At 34.8% G+C, this 19,410-nt stretch overlaps 1 protein-coding gene across 6 annotated transcripts; it reads right to left on the reverse strand.

The window, feature by feature from the left end:
• Positions 1-2,027: 2,027 nt before the first annotated feature.
• LOC104592567 (receptor-like protein 13) lies at positions 2,028-15,430 on the reverse strand. 6 transcript variants are annotated; one of them, XM_088892523.1, is made up of 12 exons: positions 14,981-15,430; positions 13,987-14,181; positions 13,831-13,905; positions 13,253-13,408; positions 13,041-13,106; positions 11,487-11,561; positions 11,197-11,355; positions 10,998-11,072; positions 9,472-9,621; positions 9,174-9,326; positions 6,530-8,779; positions 2,030-2,605 (listed from the first exon to the last, which is right to left on the reverse strand). In XM_088892523.1, exons 1-12 carry the CDS (start codon positions 15,357-15,359, stop codon positions 2,541-2,543), a joined length of 3,798 nt encoding a protein of 1,265 aa, XP_088748649.1. In that variant the 5' UTR covers positions 15,360-15,430; the 3' UTR covers positions 2,030-2,540. The 6 variants fall into 6 exon arrangements, with proteins under 6 accessions (XP_088748652.1, XP_088748651.1, XP_088748649.1 ...); XM_010252007.2 differs by having other exon boundaries at positions 2,033-2,605; positions 13,987-14,142; positions 14,981-15,429; XM_088892526.1 differs by lacking the exon at positions 9,174-9,326 and having other exon boundaries at positions 2,028-2,605.
• Between the last annotated feature and the right edge of the window lie 3,980 nt (positions 15,431-19,410).

Raw genomic sequence — 19,410 nt, forward strand, 5'->3', positions numbered from 1 at the left:
CATCATATGCAACACTAAATCAATGTTTTAAAACACAGAGGCGTGAGGTGTAGTTCAAAACATAAGAGACATAAACCTCTTGAACACAAGCAAGCACAAGTCTACTTAAGAGGAGGGGGAATGAGGAGGAAGGATGAGGAAGAAGAGGAAGGATATCATTTTTCTTTATTTTCAATAAAAGCCTTTTATATTCAAGAGAATGAAGATGCATATCATCAGTTAAAAGGGGGGCTGGGGTGAAGCCCCCCCAGCCGAAGGGGTTCGGGGGCTTAGTCCCACCCCAAGTTCCTTTCTGTTTTTTCATTTTCTCTTTGTTTTTTTAATCTTTTAACATGAGGTGTGCATGAAGCGCATGAGGTGTACGCTTATAGAATGCCTCATGAAAGAAGCGTATGAAGCATACACCTCAGGGGTGTCAATGCCTCGGGGCTTTTTGGGGCTACCTTGCCTAGAGGTGCGCCTCCAGATATATGCCTCCCACGCCTTTTAAAACAACTGCACTAAATGTGTATCAAAATCAAGAGCACAAGGGTAAAAAAATGAACTGAATAGCTCACCACAAATTCAAATACAACAATGAATAATACACACAAAATTGAAAACTGTAAGAAAGGGTGGCCAGATGGAAAAAGAAGAAGAAGAAGAAGGAAGGAAGGAAAGAAAGAAAATAAAAAAAAAAGGAACAAATGAATAGAAACAAAGGAAAAGCTAAGTTCGTTGTCATCTAACGAAGTGCAACCATCTAGTTAACCCGACACCACCCCACTGGAAAATGCCACACACCACCTTCACTAAAGGAAGAGATAGAGGGAGACGACCAGAGAAGTGCAACCAAATGAAGTAGATCAAGACGAAACCACGACGACCCCTGCAACTTAAACAATGACATTAAAGGAGATTGCCTTGTAAGAAAGGGTGGCGGGAGAGAAGAAGAAGAAAGAAAAAAGCAAGTTAGACAAATTTAATGCAGAATTGTTGAACCAATATAAAAAAGGGGAGAAAGAGAGGGGTTGGATTTACTTGAGGAAGCACCTGCACAAAACTTCGTATGTGCACCTATATACTTGACGAGTTCTCAATTGATCAAGAAATATTCCCACCAAGGCCAGAAAATTAAAGCAACTATATATGCACTTCCAGGCAAGCGGTCATGATGTTTTCCCTTTTCTAACATCCTCTTACCTATAGGTGAGTACTATTTTATAGAGGAGGCTTATCCCTGTACTAATACAAGGTAACCAAATCAACTTTAATGGCGATTATAACATACCTAGGATAAGGAAAGGAACGTCATTAGCCTTCAAAGCTATGAGACCGGCCACTTTCTGTGTTAAGACTTAAGAGTGCCCAAACAAGGTTTTTAAAACTGATTTGGAGAACGAATCCGTCAGGGGTCTGGTTCTCGGGTCAAATAATCTGATCATTCAAACTGAATAATTAGTCCGTTCTAACAAAAAAGTAAAATAAAAAATAAAAAATGGTTAAAATCATTGAATGTTCAAACGGTTCAATCACCCGAATCAGTGGTTTGCTGAATAAATCAATATTTTTAGAAAAAATCTAATTTTGAGAAAAAACAGAATCTATCACTTACCGGTTCTCGATTTTTCCGATCTGACAATCTGGTCCAGTCCAATTTTAAAAATCATAGTGCCAAATTATAAGTCCGTACAAACCCACCCCTTACAAGACCATGAATAACTGGACAAACGTACAATAACGGCCTTACCACCACGTATGAGATGAATAATACCCTTTCTGATAGAATTGAGATCCTTGTACTATAGCAAGTAATAAAACTTCTGGATAGAGCATGGTGGCGGGACATATTCATGTTACTGGTCACATATAGATAATTTGGATCAAGGTTGAGGATCATTTTTGATTTTTTTTTTCTTTTGACTCAGTTTGAAAGCAGTACAAATATAAGTATGTATAGTGTAAATATATATATACAAAATAATACTAAATGCACGGTTTTGCATTTTATATAATTGTATTTGCACTCCTTCCAAACTAGATTTGTTAAGCATTGTACCTGTAGGAAAAGAAAGAGATATCGGAAAGGTGATGACCAATCAAACCCCCTGTGAATTCTGATGAAAACCCACCTCATTCATTATCACTTTTATTATGCCTATCGTGTATATATATATATATATATATATATACACGTATATATCATAATATTCTGGCATCATAGTCGAACGTCATATCAAAACAAGATAATGTCCTTAATAATAATGCACTTTCATGGCTGCTACTCACCTCCTTTCACAAAAAATTACAGCAACTTGCAATCAGATTTTGATAACTTTTTGATTAGTGTCACACCTCGCAGCTGGAATGAGGTCTTATCCTATTGCCCATTGCTAATACTGTGACTTGATGAACACCCAATGAAGTGGAAAGAGGGCCATAGCTTGCAGCAAAGCATGTTCTATTGTGATTACAGATTAAGGCTCCAAAACTAGTTTTATCTTACTCCACTAAATCCTCTATTCCAGTTGCATTTAGATGGGAGAGTTGCCCGTCCTGTCTCACCATCCAGCGATGCGCCTCCTGATGAGGTTGGTAGCAAGTCGCTTTTTTCTCCATCGCCAGCCTGCGTGAAAAAGAAATAATCACTTAAGGCTGCAACTTAGAGGACTCAAATACTAACATGGTGTTTGGAAACATGGATTTATTTTGGAATCAATTTTCAAGAAAAAACATTCATGCTTTTAAGACTCGTTTTTTATAAAAAAATGTTTCTGCCACATAGGCAGTAAGCAACATTATATATGCTGTTTGGTAAGGTGATTTTCATCACCGTTTTTCATGTATATGCTAACAGGTAAGCACCACATAGGATACACATCAATCAACCATTGGGGAAAACGGTTCACCAATGCATGAAACGCCAAATGCATCGGTGGGATCCCAATTTTTGAAGCATGTCCTATTTTTTAATAATCGGTTGAACCAAACAATGAGATACATGAGTGTTTGTTAAACAATTATATGGATCCGACGTGGCACCGTTTTTTTGAAAAACAGCCACGATTCCAAACATCCCCCAAATTATTACGAGACTTTCAAATATTCCACATCAAATAATCATAAGGCTGTGTTTGGTTACAATGCAACTTTATTTGCATTATTATAGATGCATGGGAGTACAAATAAAAAAAAATACAAATTCTCGTTAAATTAATTTTGTTTTGGGTTTTATTTTGTTTTGCTTCATGTCTTAATTTATTTCATTTGTACTACAATCAAATAAAATAAGCTAAAATTTGAAATAAAAATAAGTAAGAATTCACATTCAAATCATTTGCATTGCCATAGTTTTGTGTTAGTGCAAATTTTTTGCATTGCAACCAAACACAGCCTAAAAAACAATCAAATCCATAGCATTGGAAGAAAGATAAAAAGCAGCAACGATCAATCCAGTTAGCAAACTATAGACTAATTAAATGGATTAGATGAAACATCCTGTCTAAAACGAGGGCCAATAAAGCTTGCAATCCAGCAGCTTCTAGCATCACAATCAATCAGAATATGTTGGCTGATGGATTCAAATGGATAATCGCAAATTGGGCGCTACTCCTTTTCAAACCAAATTCTTGTTTAATGTGATTGCATTCATATATACAAAATTAATTTCCAAATGAAAATTTCAACTTTTTGGAGTTACTGGTTTTGACGAAAAGAGAGTCTGGCATCCAGAAGAGCTTATCTTCCCATTCTCCTCTGGTTAGCTTGAGGCATAGGCTTCAGTGAAATTGGATTTAACAAGGTCCACAATCCAAGAACGAGTTCGAGTCAAATCATCGGTAAGACCCTTAACAAACTTTGGCCCATATCTTGTGGATCGTCCACAATAATTTTAAAACATATCAACTAATGCGATCCATGGGTCATACCAGATTGAGATATTGGAACCTTTGTTAATTGCCTAGCAAATGCATTTGAACAGGATCTCATTACCTTGGAGAATACTCTTCCACCCCCACTAATCATTTTGAAGAAGGTCATTCCCAAGGAACTTCTTAGTAACTTCTTATTTCTAATATACTTAATTATTTAATCCATGAATAATTGATGTTCAATGAATCAAGTGGATCTGATGTAACAACTCCCCTGTTTCTCTAATATATGAATTGATGGAGCAGAGTGGGGCGAAGTTAGAAACCAGAATACAAACAAGTGGTCATCGGACAAGGGTAAAAATGAAATCCATCTTTCGATTATTGATAGCAAACTAAGTCAGTTAACAAGAAAAAAAAATCAAACAGGATCAAAATCTTTAAGTTTTAAGGAATAGATGAACCGTCTCTATGTTCTTTATTTTCAAGATTTTAGATCGTTAATGGCCAAAGAATCGTACCATCATCAAGGGGCAAAATTGGGACTTCAAAAGATTTTAGCAACATAAGATAACCGTTTAACAGATTGTCAAGGGAGAGACCGGCTTCAGTCAGGGCAAATCCATGCCCACACCGTTCTAACAGCATTGGGTAAGGTTATAATGAGTCGTGGGCAGGCGTACGTGGGTAGGAGATCTGAGCTCCTTTTCTTAGACTCAAGAAATGGTGCGTATGGGTTATAACCTTAATTGCTGAAGTTTTAAAAATTGATTCTGCTCATCAAGATATTCTTTTTTTTGGAAAGGACATCAGGAATTTGTGTGCAGGTCTTTCTCTTTCTGGTGGATCTAGTGTCATGCTAGTGTTTAAAGTACTAGTTAGTGCTAGGGCTTAAGGTACCTGATGATGGAAGCTAGTGTGATCCAATACAACACAATTTAGAATTAAGGTCTCTGTTTTAGCAGGAATGGAGAATATTGCTACTATGTTTGATTCATTTTCTGTTGTTTCAAACTTCTGGAATCATAACCATATAAGTTATGAAAGTTGCTAGAGAGATAGCTTTGTACTCTTGATCAAGATGGGAAGTTGAGTAAATTTGGCATTAATGATATAGATAAGCTAATGTTTTCTTTCATACTGAAATTGTTTTTATTATTTTTTATTTAAATTATTTTCCCCGTCTCTTTGTCAATTTGTAGAAGTGGTTGCCAAAAATTGGTAGAAATCGGTGATTGTATTCTATTAATCGTTGTGTAACCACATTTCAAATGAAACATATAACAAACAAATGCTAGGGTCTAACCTGGTCTTACCTACAATTCCCCACACCAACTACAATTTTTATTATTTATAACATTATCAAACAAAAGATATTATTTGTTTGGAGAATTGCTTCGACTCAAAAGATCTTATCTTTTTATAGAGGCTCTAAAAGTAAATAAAATCATTTCTACGCCTTTTCAGATTTTACACCTGAATAATAGCTTTTTAACTTTTTAAACATTAGACTTCAGATATATCAAACGCTACCGTAGTATAAAAATCTGAACTTAAAATTCAATAACTACAAAAGGTTTGAACGTGCAGTCAATCTGAACCTAAGTTGAAATGACCCATGTTTCTTGCCAATAAAACACATGAAGTAATAGTACAAAAATTATGGTTATGTTTTTTCAAAACACTTTTGTGTTTTGACAGCAAAAAGAATGCTTTGGAGTATGGTATCATGTGGTTTCAAAGCAAAAACACCCAAAGTAAAAAAAGCATAAAGTAATAATTTATTATTTCGTACGAACAAAAAAAAAAGAACAAGGTGTAAATGCATATATGCCACATGGGAAAATATGTGACTCATGGCACAACTATGGGTCATGACCCATAAATATTTGTCACATGCATGACAAATTTGTGAATATGACAAAATATATGCCATGTGGTGAAATTTTTGACATATGGCAAGAAATATGCCATGATGCCTATAAATATATGCCACAGAACAAATTTGTGAATATGACAAAATATCATATGGAAAGATTTATGTGGTAATGCCCATAAATATATCATATATAGCATGCCTTATGCCATAAAATACGTCAGGTGTCAAATTTGTAAATATGGAAAAATATAAGCCATGTGTCAAATACATGGCAATATAATTTACCCGCCAAATTTGAAGTCCACATATGTTGTCAAAATATATGCCACATGGTATTAATTTGTACCACAGCATAATTATGGGTCATATGACATTTTCATATTATAAATTTCAATAAATAACAAATTGACGCATAGAATTTATCATGTCATACGTGATAAAACAACAAAGTGTAGCCAAATACTTATTTATGTTGTTAATCTCATAAACATGCATGTTTTGATAACAATATATAATTACCAAAAACTACAAAAAGCATATTACATACTTTGTGTTTTTGTACACTCAAAAAACACAAAAGAAAAAGTTTACCCAAACATAGCCTAAATTGATTTCGACTGTTTAAAATTGACCTTCAGATTCATATTGATCAATAGATAAAGACATAAAGTAGCATAGAACTATGATTAAATTATCTTATCTAAGCTAATGAAATCTATCAAAATTAAAGCATAATATGAACTTTACATAAAGAAAATACAAGACTATTGTCCAAAGATTTAGAGCATTGGTAACTTACAGATATTGTCCACAAGGAAGTAGTAATACGAGGTGATGCAAACATCAATGTGATGAAACCATAGAAATCGCCAATAGGGGTTTATGTAGAATACTACGACCATACCCAAGAGCACTGTGATATAAGACGCTACAAAGCTCACAATGAAGGTGTCCATGTCAACAGAGTTATTGCCTCCTTCCTGATCATTAGAAGTTGGACCTGCTGGTGATGGTGCCCTAGTCTTACCGGTGCAGCTTTTCTCTAATGGCTCTCCACAAAGTAGAGGGTTTCCCTCATAGCTGCTTTCCCCAAATGTTATGAACTGCCCTTTCCTCTCTGGAATCTTTCCTGATAGGTTATTGTGTGCCACCATGAAAGTCGACAAAAAGTATAGATCCATCATTTGTGGGGGAACGCTCCCAACCAAATTGTTGCAGGAAAGGTCCAAGCTCTCCAGTTGCTTCAAATTTGAAATAGTTGTTGGGATGTGTCCAGTTAGGTGGTTGTGGGACAGGTTTAATGCACGGATCCCATATAACTCTCCAATTTCAGGTGGAATGTCACCCGTTAATTGGTTACATGAGAGATCAAGTCCCAACATGAGTCCGAGAACGATGCCCTTGTAAACATCATACCTGTTTTTTGTGGTGAACTCCACTTGTTCCATGTTGCTTTCATAAACGCCATAATGCTGTTGATTGGGTTGGAATTCTTTAAGCCTACTCTGGTATTTATATGGTAAGCAAAATAAATTTCTAATAAAACCCTTTCCATATCTAATTACATTAAATCTAATAGATGCATCAAACGGATCTTCTACCCTTTCAAATGTCATGTTCTTCAAGCAACAAGGTATAGGACCAGAAAGATTATTATGAGAAAGATCCATTACACTTATCTTGTCTAAATAGCATAGTTGGATGGGAATGTGGCCTTCCAGTTGATTTCCTTTCAATAATAGAGCTCCTAATGATGACAGATTACCAATCCATCTTGGTATACTACCATTTAACAAATTATCACTTATGTCCAATGTCACCAAGTTTGTGCTTTTAGAAAAAGCTTCTGTCATTGGTCCTTGGAACTTATTCTTCTGAAAATGTGCATATCTCAATCCCCCTGGGCTGAAGCAAGATAATATGGAGCCACTAAGATTGTTCTTGGAAAGATCTACAAAAGCAAGTCCTCCAAGTGAACAAAAGCTGATTGGCAGTGATCCTTCAAGATGGTTGTTTGCCATTATAAGTACCTCTAAGTATGATAAGTTCCCAAACCATCCTGGAAGCCTACCAGTGATGTTGTTATAACTTACATTCAATAATTCCAAAGCAAAGCTTTTAGACAAACTGTATGGAATGTTTCCTGTAAATTTATTTCCATCCAAAAATAAGTACTTCAAGGTGGTCAAGTTAGCAACTGTTGGAAGCATTTGACCGTCCAAATTGTTATTTGACAATTTGAGGCAACATAACCTTAAACATCCTATGACCAGGTGATTTGGAATTTGTCCCGATAATGAATTGTCAGAAAGATCAAAAAGTTTTAGCCACCTCATGTTTCCAATGGAAGAAGGAATTTTTCCAGTAAAAGAATTTTTTGGCATTTTCAAAATTACCAAGTTAGGAAAGATAACTCCAATATTATCTGGGATCTGACCATGAAAATGATTATGGGAAACAATTAAAATAGACAAATTCATATGGGGACGAGATGGTAGAACAAAAGTGGCTGTAAAAGAGTTATTTATTAAACTCAATACTTCCAATCCTGTATTGTTCTCAAGCAACCAAGTGGGGAACTGAGAATTGTTAAAGTTGCTGTGAGAGAGGTCGACCACCCTTAAATCAAATTGGTAGTGGAGGAAGTTTGGCATTAGACCAGGTGCATTGTTGCATGTGAATCTTGCCAGATACAAGGTTTTCAATTGATAGGTTGGAACCACAGCTGGGAAGTCAGTTTCCACTTGAAGAAGCTGGTTATTTTCAAATAGAAATACCTCAAGTTTGGAAAGATTAGCCAACAAATTAAATGAAAAGGAACCTTGAAAGCGGATGTTTGAAAGATCAAGATACTTAAGCGAAGTGAGACCACGAATGATGGATTGGACAATGTTTTCATCAAATTGGTTGTAAGACAAATCCAACACCCGAAGGCTTGTCATGTTTCCCGAACATGAATGAACATCACCCACGACGCCATAATTATTGTAAGAATTATCCTCCTGCAGATTGAGATCCAACTCCTGAAGGTTATTTAATTTGCACAACCCTGCAAATTAAACAAATGTACACATGTAATTAATTAAATTTCATATGACAACCACTTTCCATGGAGAGTGAAAGTTGCATGGATTTAAAAGAAGAGTGGGAATGGTCCAAGAAGCAAATACTAGAAAAAAATGGCAGTTATAGTTTTGTTCTATAACATCTACATGCATATATATAGTTTTCTGTCATAAAGTAGAATTATAATTAATGAAGTACTCTCACCATTGTTTTTCCAAGATTGTTTTAATTATCAAATTAATCACCCCCTTGTGATGGAAATGTGTCAAAGCAATGGTGAGAATAATAAAAGTTTCCAATTAATTATAGGGTCAAGTCAATACACATGTCATATATGTTGTTGCACCATGCACATCAAATACCCCAATAAGTCACACCTTTAAATGGTAATCGAATTCCATTGAGTCCTTGAATCCCAGCCATTACTAACAACTTAAGAGAAACCATTTCCCCTATATTCTGGAGAAAGTCATAGCTGAGTGAAGCATCAGACAAGTCTAGGAACTCCAAATCACTCAAAGTACCAAGTTCTATACAAAAGAAAATGAAAGGATGTTAAACCAGAAGAAATCATTGGTGGTGAATATATTATTTAATGGAAATTCAAATTGAAACTAAATGTATTATATACTCGGCAATCAACTATACTATTATTTAAAATCTATGCATACATACCTTTATTAGTAATTGGTCCACTCATATCATTGTCTTGGAGATGCAATGATTTAATTTTGGGTGCAAGAAGACCAATATACTGAAGAATTGTTGTGTTGAAATTGTTACCAGATATGTCAAGGACCTCTAATTTTTTCAACCTTTTGATACCTGAGAGTGAAAAAAGAATGAGTCAAATAAAGGAGAGTGAAAACAGAAAGAGTCAAGAAAATAATAAACCCTCTCTCCCCCATTGTTCTTCACTTCACCCTTGTCAATTAGCTATCTCTTGCCCAAATTTCTCAAAATACAAGTAGGAATGCTAAGCAAATCCATAATCTGTTAAAATAAGCATATTTGTACAATAATAGTCATTTGCACTACAAAAAAATATCAAAAAATAATATAATTTTATCCCAGAGTTTTAGAAACCATATTATTTACATTTCCTTCTATGAATGTTTATATATTTTTCCATAACTTTGGATAATTCCAAGCTTATCAGTGCACCCTACTTTGTCTCCATCCCTTAATTCAAATTCAACTGTGTATAATGTAATACCCAAAAAAAGAATAATTTGTGAAATCAGATGATTATCGGGAAGATACTTGTTAGAAAATCTCCTTTTCTTTTCAAACTTGATACCAATTGTACAACAAGAATGAACCTATAAATGCTCAATAGTCGATATTAGTGAGATAAGTCACTCTATGCAATTAATAAATCTCCACTTTTATCCACTCTATGCCTCACTCTATGCAATTAATAAGGCACTTGGTGAATTATGCAGACTTCGAAAGGAAGAGTGAGTGGGCATCCCCTAAATATGTGAACAAGGGGAGAAGAAGGCAAAACAGGGGTTTTTGTTTTGCATGAATATCAGGTTTAAAAGTATCAGAAGAATTTTGACCAATTAAAATCCGTCCATGAATTTTGATAAATAATACCTGATTGATCACCACGTTTATGATTCCACTTAATTGATGAAAAATCATTCAGATATTATAGTTGAACCCTTAAAATTTTTGAGGCCTTTTCTTCAATTTATATTTTAATTTAATTAATTTATTTATTTTTATTCTTCAGGTAAATTAAATGAAATGACCAATGAGGTGGGGCAGCATTAGGGGTGTCAATTGCACAGGATTTGGTCCAATCCGGTCCAGTCCAATGTGAGTCCATTACAAATGGACCTGGTCGAATCCAGTCCAATGAATATTTTGGACCATTTTGGACCGGTCCAGAGGCTATCCAATCTGTTCAAATTCCTGTTAACTTAGACTGGTTTCAACTCAAACCTGGTCCATTGACACCTATGTTCTTATCTTCTACCAATGAATCAGATATTGCCCCAATCCAATATAAATTCATTATGGACAGACCAGGTCCAATCCAATATGTCATATTGGTCCGTCCAATCTGTCCAAATTCAATATGTTTTATTGGTCCATCCAATTCATCCAAATGGATTTCAATTGGGATGAAGTCTAACCCAAAACCGATTCATTGACACCCCTAGGCAGCACTCTGCATCAATAGGACATACCTAGGATTTGTGGAGTGCCGTTAAGTCGATTACCACTCAAATCCAACATTTGCAAGTTGTGTAGATCCGCCAGTTCTACAAAACCACCAAATTGGGACGAGATTTCAACATTATACCGGGTATTGACTGTTAATTAACATTGTTGAGAGAAAATATTATATGACAAGAAAATGAACACTAATTAAGTAGTCGTAGGTACCTTCGCCAGGAAAGACCCCTTCCATTTCATTCCAAGAGAGATCCAGAGACTTGAGGGATTTAAGGGCTCCCAAGTATGGAATAATACTTGTGTCCAAGGAATTAACACTCAGGTCGAGGACCTCCAGATTTTTCAACCTATCAGATAAGTGTTTAAAACCTGCAAAGTGTTTGAATTAGGCATTTCTTTCCCCGTGTATTGAAACAAATGAAAACAAATTATGGCAGATCCATAGCTTTTCGTGAGTTCGGTACAATTAGGTTATAAAATATTTAATTGGGCTTACGTACCTTGGAGTCCTATAGTGCCGTTTAATCCACTGTCACTCAAATCCAACTTTCGCAAGTTCTCCATACCAACTAATTCTATAAATTAATTTTGTATTAATTAAAATTTCAGAATTATGACAAAATAAAAGTAACTAAGAACGAGTGAATTTGACCATAAACCATAGATTAATTTTAGAGAAAATTGCATATTTATACCCTATTTTTTAGGTCTACTCTCACTTTGATTCCCAGACTTCAAAGTGCATCAATGTAGTAGTTAAATTTTCAAAACATGTCAATTTAGTACCTACCATTAATCAGTTAACGTTAAGTGACATATGAAAAGGCATAAATATCGTTTGGGTGTCATCTAATTTTCTTTATCTAAATAATTAATGAGCAAAAGCTTTGGGTTTAAGCCAATCTTTTTGTTGAAGAGAAAAGAATCCTGACTTTTAACATTCAAAAGAAAAGGATAAAATGATCTAAAAAATATTACAAAAGGTAGTTTTGCCATTTTAAAATGGTCTATTCCTTTTGAAGTTTACGATCAAAGTGAGACTAGGCCCAAAGTATAGGGCAATAATATATAATTTTCCCTTAATTTAAAAAAAAAATAAACTAAAATTAAATTTATTATACCTTCGTAGGGAAAAGGATTTGTGAAATAGTAATTTCCACTCTAGTCCATTCCAAATGTTAAAGCATGAGCTACATAGAAATCTGAGTTTGATGCAATGTGATCAAAACGATACTTGATCAGATTAAACCATCCAAAATTATCAAATAAACATTGAATTATATTATATTACTTCGTTGTTTGCTTGATAATTATATTATAATTAGTTAACTAATTATATAATTATCTTATTATTTGATTAATATTTTTTGATTATATAATCATTTTTAAGTTCATTAATGTAATTAAGAAACTAAAGTAATAATTTTATACTTTAACAAATACAAATAATTGATTAAATAACCCTATAAAAGTTAGGCGTACACAATTGTAACTAATAATTAATTAACTAATTTAATTTTATTAAGGTAATGAAGTTAATTAATTAAGGTAATGACCTTAAGTAGGTTAATGAAATAAACTGAGTTATAACTTATTTAATTTTGAAGTTAAATAATTGAAGAATTATGTAATTAATTAATGACTTAATTATGTAATCATTAATTAACTAAGTAGTTTAATACTCTAAAAAAAGTAAAAAAAATGGATGATTGGGTTGACCCTCATGTTAGTTGCTAAATCAAATCTTACTAACTAGGGCCCTATTTTTGTGGGAAAGTAGAGAGAATAGAGGAGTTGGAGATAATTTAGAAATTCTTATAAATCAAGAGTGTAAATAGGTGGGGTTCTAGTGAAGAGAGAGGATAAATAAAAATTAAAGATAATTTAAGAGAGAATATTGAGTCTTCTTCTCTTCTCTTTTTTTTTTTTTTTTTTTTTTTTTTTTTGAGATAGGATTGGAGGAGAGAGTAGAGGGGAATTCGAGTATCTGTTGGTTGTTTTAAAAAAATGACATGAAATAAAAAAATTAAAAAAAGAAAAACAATTGGGCTTACCTTGGATGCCGTTTAATCGGTTGTAACTCAAATCCAACATTTGCAAGTTCTCCAGGCCCGTTAATTCTATAAATTAACTTTGTATCAAAACTTAACACATTTGACAAAACAAAAGTAACTAGGAAATAGCCTGACCATATGGATTTTATTAAGAATATATCTGAAATTTAACACATACACATATACAATAAAAGGGGTTTGTGAAAGAATACCTTCACAAGAGAAGGGGTTTGTGAAAGAGTTTCCATGAAGAGACAGATTCTTGAGGGATTTGAGGAGACCCAAAGACGGAAGGATGCTGTTGTCCAAGCCATTATTACTCAAATCCAGAATCGCCAGCTTCTTCCATTTACCCAACGGTTCCAAACCTGAAAGAGTTATCGTTGAAGAATATGGTCCAAATGGTCAAAAATCTCATTTTAAGTTATGCATAGCTTCATTTATAAAATTTGTATTCCAAGAAAAATGAAAGCAAATTAAAAAAACTAACAGTACGTACTACTGAACAAATATGATAATATTCATATACTCGATCGATTCACTGTGACTGGGTAGTAATAGGCCATTCCAAATGTTGATCAGACAAGATGAAAATGAAAGAAAGAAAAAGAGGATCTGGGTATTATTCCTATTTCTTCCACTCCATTCCAAATATCAATGCATGCGCTAGCTACATGAAAATCTTTTGAGATTGATGCAACGCCATCATAAAAAGGGATACTTAATTGGACAGATTCATCGGTTGATCCAAATTTATCAAAAACACATGAATTATATTACTTGGGCTTACCTTGTAGTCCTGGAGTGCCGTTTAATCTATTTCCACTCAAATCCAACATTTGCAATTTCTCCAAACCCGCTAATTCTACAAATTTTTTATTAAAATTTTAGACATACAACAAAATATAAATATTTAAAAAATAGAAACCATATTCAATATATATACCTTCATAGGGAAATGGGTTTGTAAAAGAGTTTGTACTAAGAGACAGATTCTTGAGAGATTTGAGGGAACCCAAAGACGGCAGGATGTTATTGTTGAAGAAATTCGAACTCAAGTCCAGGACCTCCAGCTTCTTCAATCTACTCAATGGTTTCAAGCCTGCATGGATATTCTTGAGAGATCTAAGGAAGCTTAATGCTGGCATAAAAAAAGTGTCATTTATTAAAACACCCTTTATAGTTTTATGAATTTATTAAAATCTACCTTGTAGTTTGTGTTTTATTAAAACATTCCTTATAGTTTGCAATCAATTTACTTAATCAAAAATGACAATGTTATCACTAATATCCATTCAAAATAAATTTAACCAAAATCAATTAAAAACAAAAATTCTAGTTTTGCCCCAAGAAAACATGAACACCACTATTTTTCTCAATTTGGTCAATTTTATTTTCTATGCAAAAAAGTGTTAAGGGTACTTTTGGAATAAACAACCATGAATCCATACCCTTGAACATTTTCCACTCAATTTAAGGGCATGGGTTCATGCCCTTAAACATTTTCCACCTAGTTTATGTGATCATATTATTATTTTCATATGGAAAAATAAATACTTCTTAATGCCTGTAAAGTTGATTAAGTAAATAGTTTACAAACTATATGGTATGCTTTAGTAAAATGCAAATTAACTATGAAGTAGGTTTAAGTACATATGTAAAACTATAAGAGGTATTATAGTAAATGACCCAAATAAAAAAAAAAAAAAAAAAAGCTGAAGCTTAATGCACCCCATCAATTTAACTAGGCTGTTGCCTTGGATAGTTAGCTTCCTGTTCCTCACTTCCAAGGATGATTACCTGATTAATTTATGCTTTAATAATCTGTTGCTGGCTTAGACATTGCATTATAACATAATCATTATTTCAATTAGCTAATAAAAAAGTTCAATAACCTTGGAGTTAAAAGAGAGTGCAGCAACACCAATTTGATATATTACCTTGATTCTCTACAAATCCCTCTAAAGAGTTCTCCGATAAGTCAAGATGTTGAAGCTCTTCAAATGAAAGAAACAAGCTCGCGTTCAAACCAACCAAATATGTATATTCATTCATCATTTTATTGAGGAAGAGTTGGATGATTCGGCCACTGGTGGAATTACACTTAACTTGCTCCCAGGCACAACAGTCATGGTTCCCGCTATCATCATCAACCCAAGATTGGAGAAGAGTGGGATAATTCAAGTAAGGTTGGACATAAGCCTTGAATTCTAACAGACTCCTTCTTTCTTCCTCTAAGCACCCCAATATCCCATGATCCAACCCAATAACCAAAACCATCATCACCCATAAATTTCGCAAAGCCAACGGCCACTCCATTACTTGTTGTAGACACTTTCAATTGATAGTATATGCCCAGTTGATGAGAATTTATAGTTTTAAACACAAGAAGAAAAGTAACAGAAACTCTATTATTTCTTCTACACGGACTATAAGAGTTGAAGCACAGGTATGAAACAAGGGACATTGAAGATGAAGATGATAGTAATAGCTTATACGTGCACCAAATTTTATTATCGTCCTTCAAGTTTGCACACGTACGACTATAAATTCTTACCTGTACTCTAATTATTCACATTTTTTTACACGTCAATAAACTTTTTTTTTTCTTTCTCAAATATCCCTTTGTGCTTTGACTATCTACATTTTTATAACTTATATTTAAGACCTCTAGTTATCGAATGAGAACAAGACGCAACAAATTATCAAACAAATATTTCTTTATCCAATCAAACCAAAACAGGTTAATACATTCTTTGACGTTGTTTCAAGCTCGCAGCCGGAACATGTTAAATCAGGATCTTGACTAACCACAGATCTCATTCAAATGGAGTGTCGATGGAGATGTATCGACTAACCACAAGTCAGTACCGTATCTCATTCAAATGAGTGATGAGATTTCAAATATGATTTCTTTTTTTTCCTAAAAAAGTGAGATTTATCATTAAAAAATTAAGAGCCCGTTTGGTTTATAGTTGAAACTGAAATCGAAATTGGAGTCAAAATCCTTCAAAACGGAATCAGAATGATTCATTCCTATAATCTATTAATGTGAATTGGAACCATCTGAAATGGAATTTCATTCCAAAAAAGATGCAAAAAATGACCATTCCCTCAAATAAGAGAATGTTATTCCAACTGTAAATGGGAATGAGATTCGAATACCCCCCAACCAAATAATTAAAATGGAAATAGTCCATTTTAATTTCAATTCCAAACCTCTATTCCTACAAACCAAACGTACGGGACGTAAGAAATACAATCAATCAGATTAGTCCTTTTAGCAACATCATGAGTGAGGACACTCAAGCTTAATTTCCTTTTGCAAAAGCCGTAAAAAAAAAAAAAAAAAAAAAAAAAAAAAAAAAAAAAATCCTTTATGTTTGGCTGACACCTGACAGCCTTGGACACATAATCCTAATGGAATTGAACCCGGATAACAAAACACAAACGTGTTGACCGGGAGGAAATAGAAGATGACAATCGGGTGATACATTTTATTATCTCCACCTAACTTATTTGACTAATTGTTCTGCCTTTCTTTGACTTTGTGTCCATGTTTACCAAAACAAGCAAGCCTGGTGTTAAACTGTCAACGGATGTGTTCACATCAGCCACCACATCTAATCATGCATTTGAAACATTGCAAACATCTCCCGTAAATAACAATTTATAAGCAGAGGAAATGTTCCAAATGCATGGTAGAGTGTGGGTGTGAGGTCCGTTTGAGGCGCCCTCAGTGAGGAGCAGATCCGGTTTCTACTTTCGTTTAGTGGTAATTGGGAGTTGTCTTGTCATAAAGTTAGACCGGTGGATTAAACCAATTAGTTGGTGTAGTTTTTCACAACCAAACAACATAACAATCAACGAAAAAGGGAAACAATCAGGAAACTTATATTTGCGTGTTTGACTTGCTTGGAAAGAGTGAGTCATTTGCGTGTTAGATATTAAAATATTGCGATGGTGTGGTTTTTCACAACTAAAATATTGTGATGCAATTTTCATTTTATTTTTTAAAATCTACTTATAACTATCTTATCTTTTATTATATATATATATATATATATATATATATATATATATATATATCAATATAAATCTATTAAGCTAAAATGTGTACGTAAGAATGTCCAAGGATGAGGGAAATAGAATTAAACAGTATTTTTTGCCTTTTTTCATAGAAATTATAAGAATATCATTCTCTACTAATTCTCTCTTGTCAAATTACAAGAATGCCACTCTCTCATACCAACTCTCTCTCTCTTTCTTGCTTTTTTTTCTTTCAAATTATAAGAATGCCACTCTCTCTCCAACTAAGGGAGACCTCAACTCGGTATCTCGGCTGCTAGGGGACCTGTAATCAAAAGTAGTTGAGTTCAAGTCGAGCCAAACTTGAACTTCTGAGCTCAAGCTCGAGTCTCTAATTCAAATCGAGATCGAGCTAAACGACACCTTGACCACTAAGGGAGACCTCGGATCGGCACCTCGATCACTAAGGGAGATCTCAGCTCAACACCTCGACAACTGAGGGAGACCTCAGCTCAACACCTTGTCAACTAAAGGAGACCTTAGCTTGACACCCCACTTGCTAGGGAAACCTCAGCTCGACACTTCAGCAGTTGAGGGAGACCTTGGTTTGGCACCTCGACAATTGAGGGAGACCTCGGCTCGGAACCTCGACTACTTGAGAGACCTGCAATCAAAGGTAGCCAAGCTCGAACCGAGCTCAAGCTTGAGCTTATGTCTTTAATTCGAATTGAGCTTGAGCCTGATAGTTTATGAGTGAGCCCCTGCAACACAAGGCCCCTTCACCTCAACCACTAAGGGAGACCTCAGCTAGACACCTTGGTCACTAAGGGAGATCTCGGCTCAGCACCTCGACAACTGAGGGAGATCTCAGCTCAACACCTTGTCAACTAAGGGAAACCTTAGCTTGACACCTCGCCTGCTAGGGAAACCTTAGCTCGACACTTCAGTAGCTGAGGGAGACCTTGGTTTGGCACCTCAGAAGTTGAGGGAGACTTCAGCTTAGAACCTCAACTACTTGAGAGACCTACAATCAAAGATAGTCAAGCTTGAACTTTTGAGCTTTTGACTTGAACTGAGCTCGAGCTCGAGATCAAGTCTAATTCAAATCGAGCTCGATCTTGATAGTTTATGAGCAAGCCCATGCAACGCAGGGCCCCTTCTGCTAGTATATATATTAAAGGGATAGGGGTGGTCTCCCCTTTTGCCAAATGGCAGTAGATTTCCCTTTAGGCTCAGTTTCGATGGAGTACAAATACAAATATATACAATGTAAATGCATACAAAATAGCACAAAATGCAAGGATTTGCACTCTACATACTTGTATTTGTACTCTTTCCAAACTAAGCCTTATATATATATATATATATATATATATATATATATATGATTCTTCATTGAAAATTTCCAAATTACAAGAAACAAATATAAGAAATCTTCTTATCCGCCACTGGTTTTCGGGTCAATAGTTTGACTATCCGGTTTGAATGGATGGGCTATTTTGACAACAAAAATTATAGGCAAAAAAATATGGAATTGTTTTGGCCACCATTTTTTGAGTCAATAGTTCGATCATTCGGTTCAAATGGACGGCCCATTCTGACAATAAAAATTATAGGCAAAAAATTGAGTGTGTGAGGTCCATTAAGCAATATCATACGTGTTCTGTCATTCGAGCATGTGACTCATACGACCCGATAGAGCTGTTCACGAGTCGGGTTGGGTCGGTTTACTGATGTTTTTCCAACCGACCCGACCTGGTCGGGTTACTTGAAATTGAAACTGAAACCGACCCTATGTTAAGCAAAACCGACCTGGTCGGTTTGAGTCGATTTGGGTCAGTTTGGGTCAATTTCGACTCTACTTAGTGGTGACTTAGTTGTTGTTCAAGTGTTCATTTATGGCTTTACATTCCCAAAGGAAACCAGCATTTCCTTAATGTTTTGTGGCCCATCCATGGATCCAGTTGTGGAAGGAGCAGAGTTTGAGAGACAACTTAGTTAAGTAGGTTGTAACTAGGATAGAGACAACTTAGTTAAGTAGGAACTAAGTAGGTTGTAACTACTAACTAGGAACTAACTACTAAGTCGGTTCGGTTCGGGTCGGTTTCGGTTTTCACACATGAAAACTGAAACCAAACCAAATCATCGGTTTATGATTTTTTATAACCCGAAACCGACTAGTGCTGAAGAAAACCCGATTGAATCGGGTTGGGTCGGTCCGGGTTGGTCGATTTGGTCGGGTTGGGTCTTCTTATGAACAGCCCTATGACCCGAAAATGGATTAGGGTAAAACGGAACCATTCTAGCCATTGGTTTTCAGGTTGATGTTTCAACCATCTGG

Source organism: Nelumbo nucifera, chromosome 8 (genome assembly GCF_055504915.1).
Source record: "Nelumbo nucifera cultivar China Antique chromosome 8, China Antique-T2T, whole genome shotgun sequence".
Taxonomy (NCBI): Eukaryota; Viridiplantae; Streptophyta; class Magnoliopsida; order Proteales; family Nelumbonaceae; genus Nelumbo; species Nelumbo nucifera.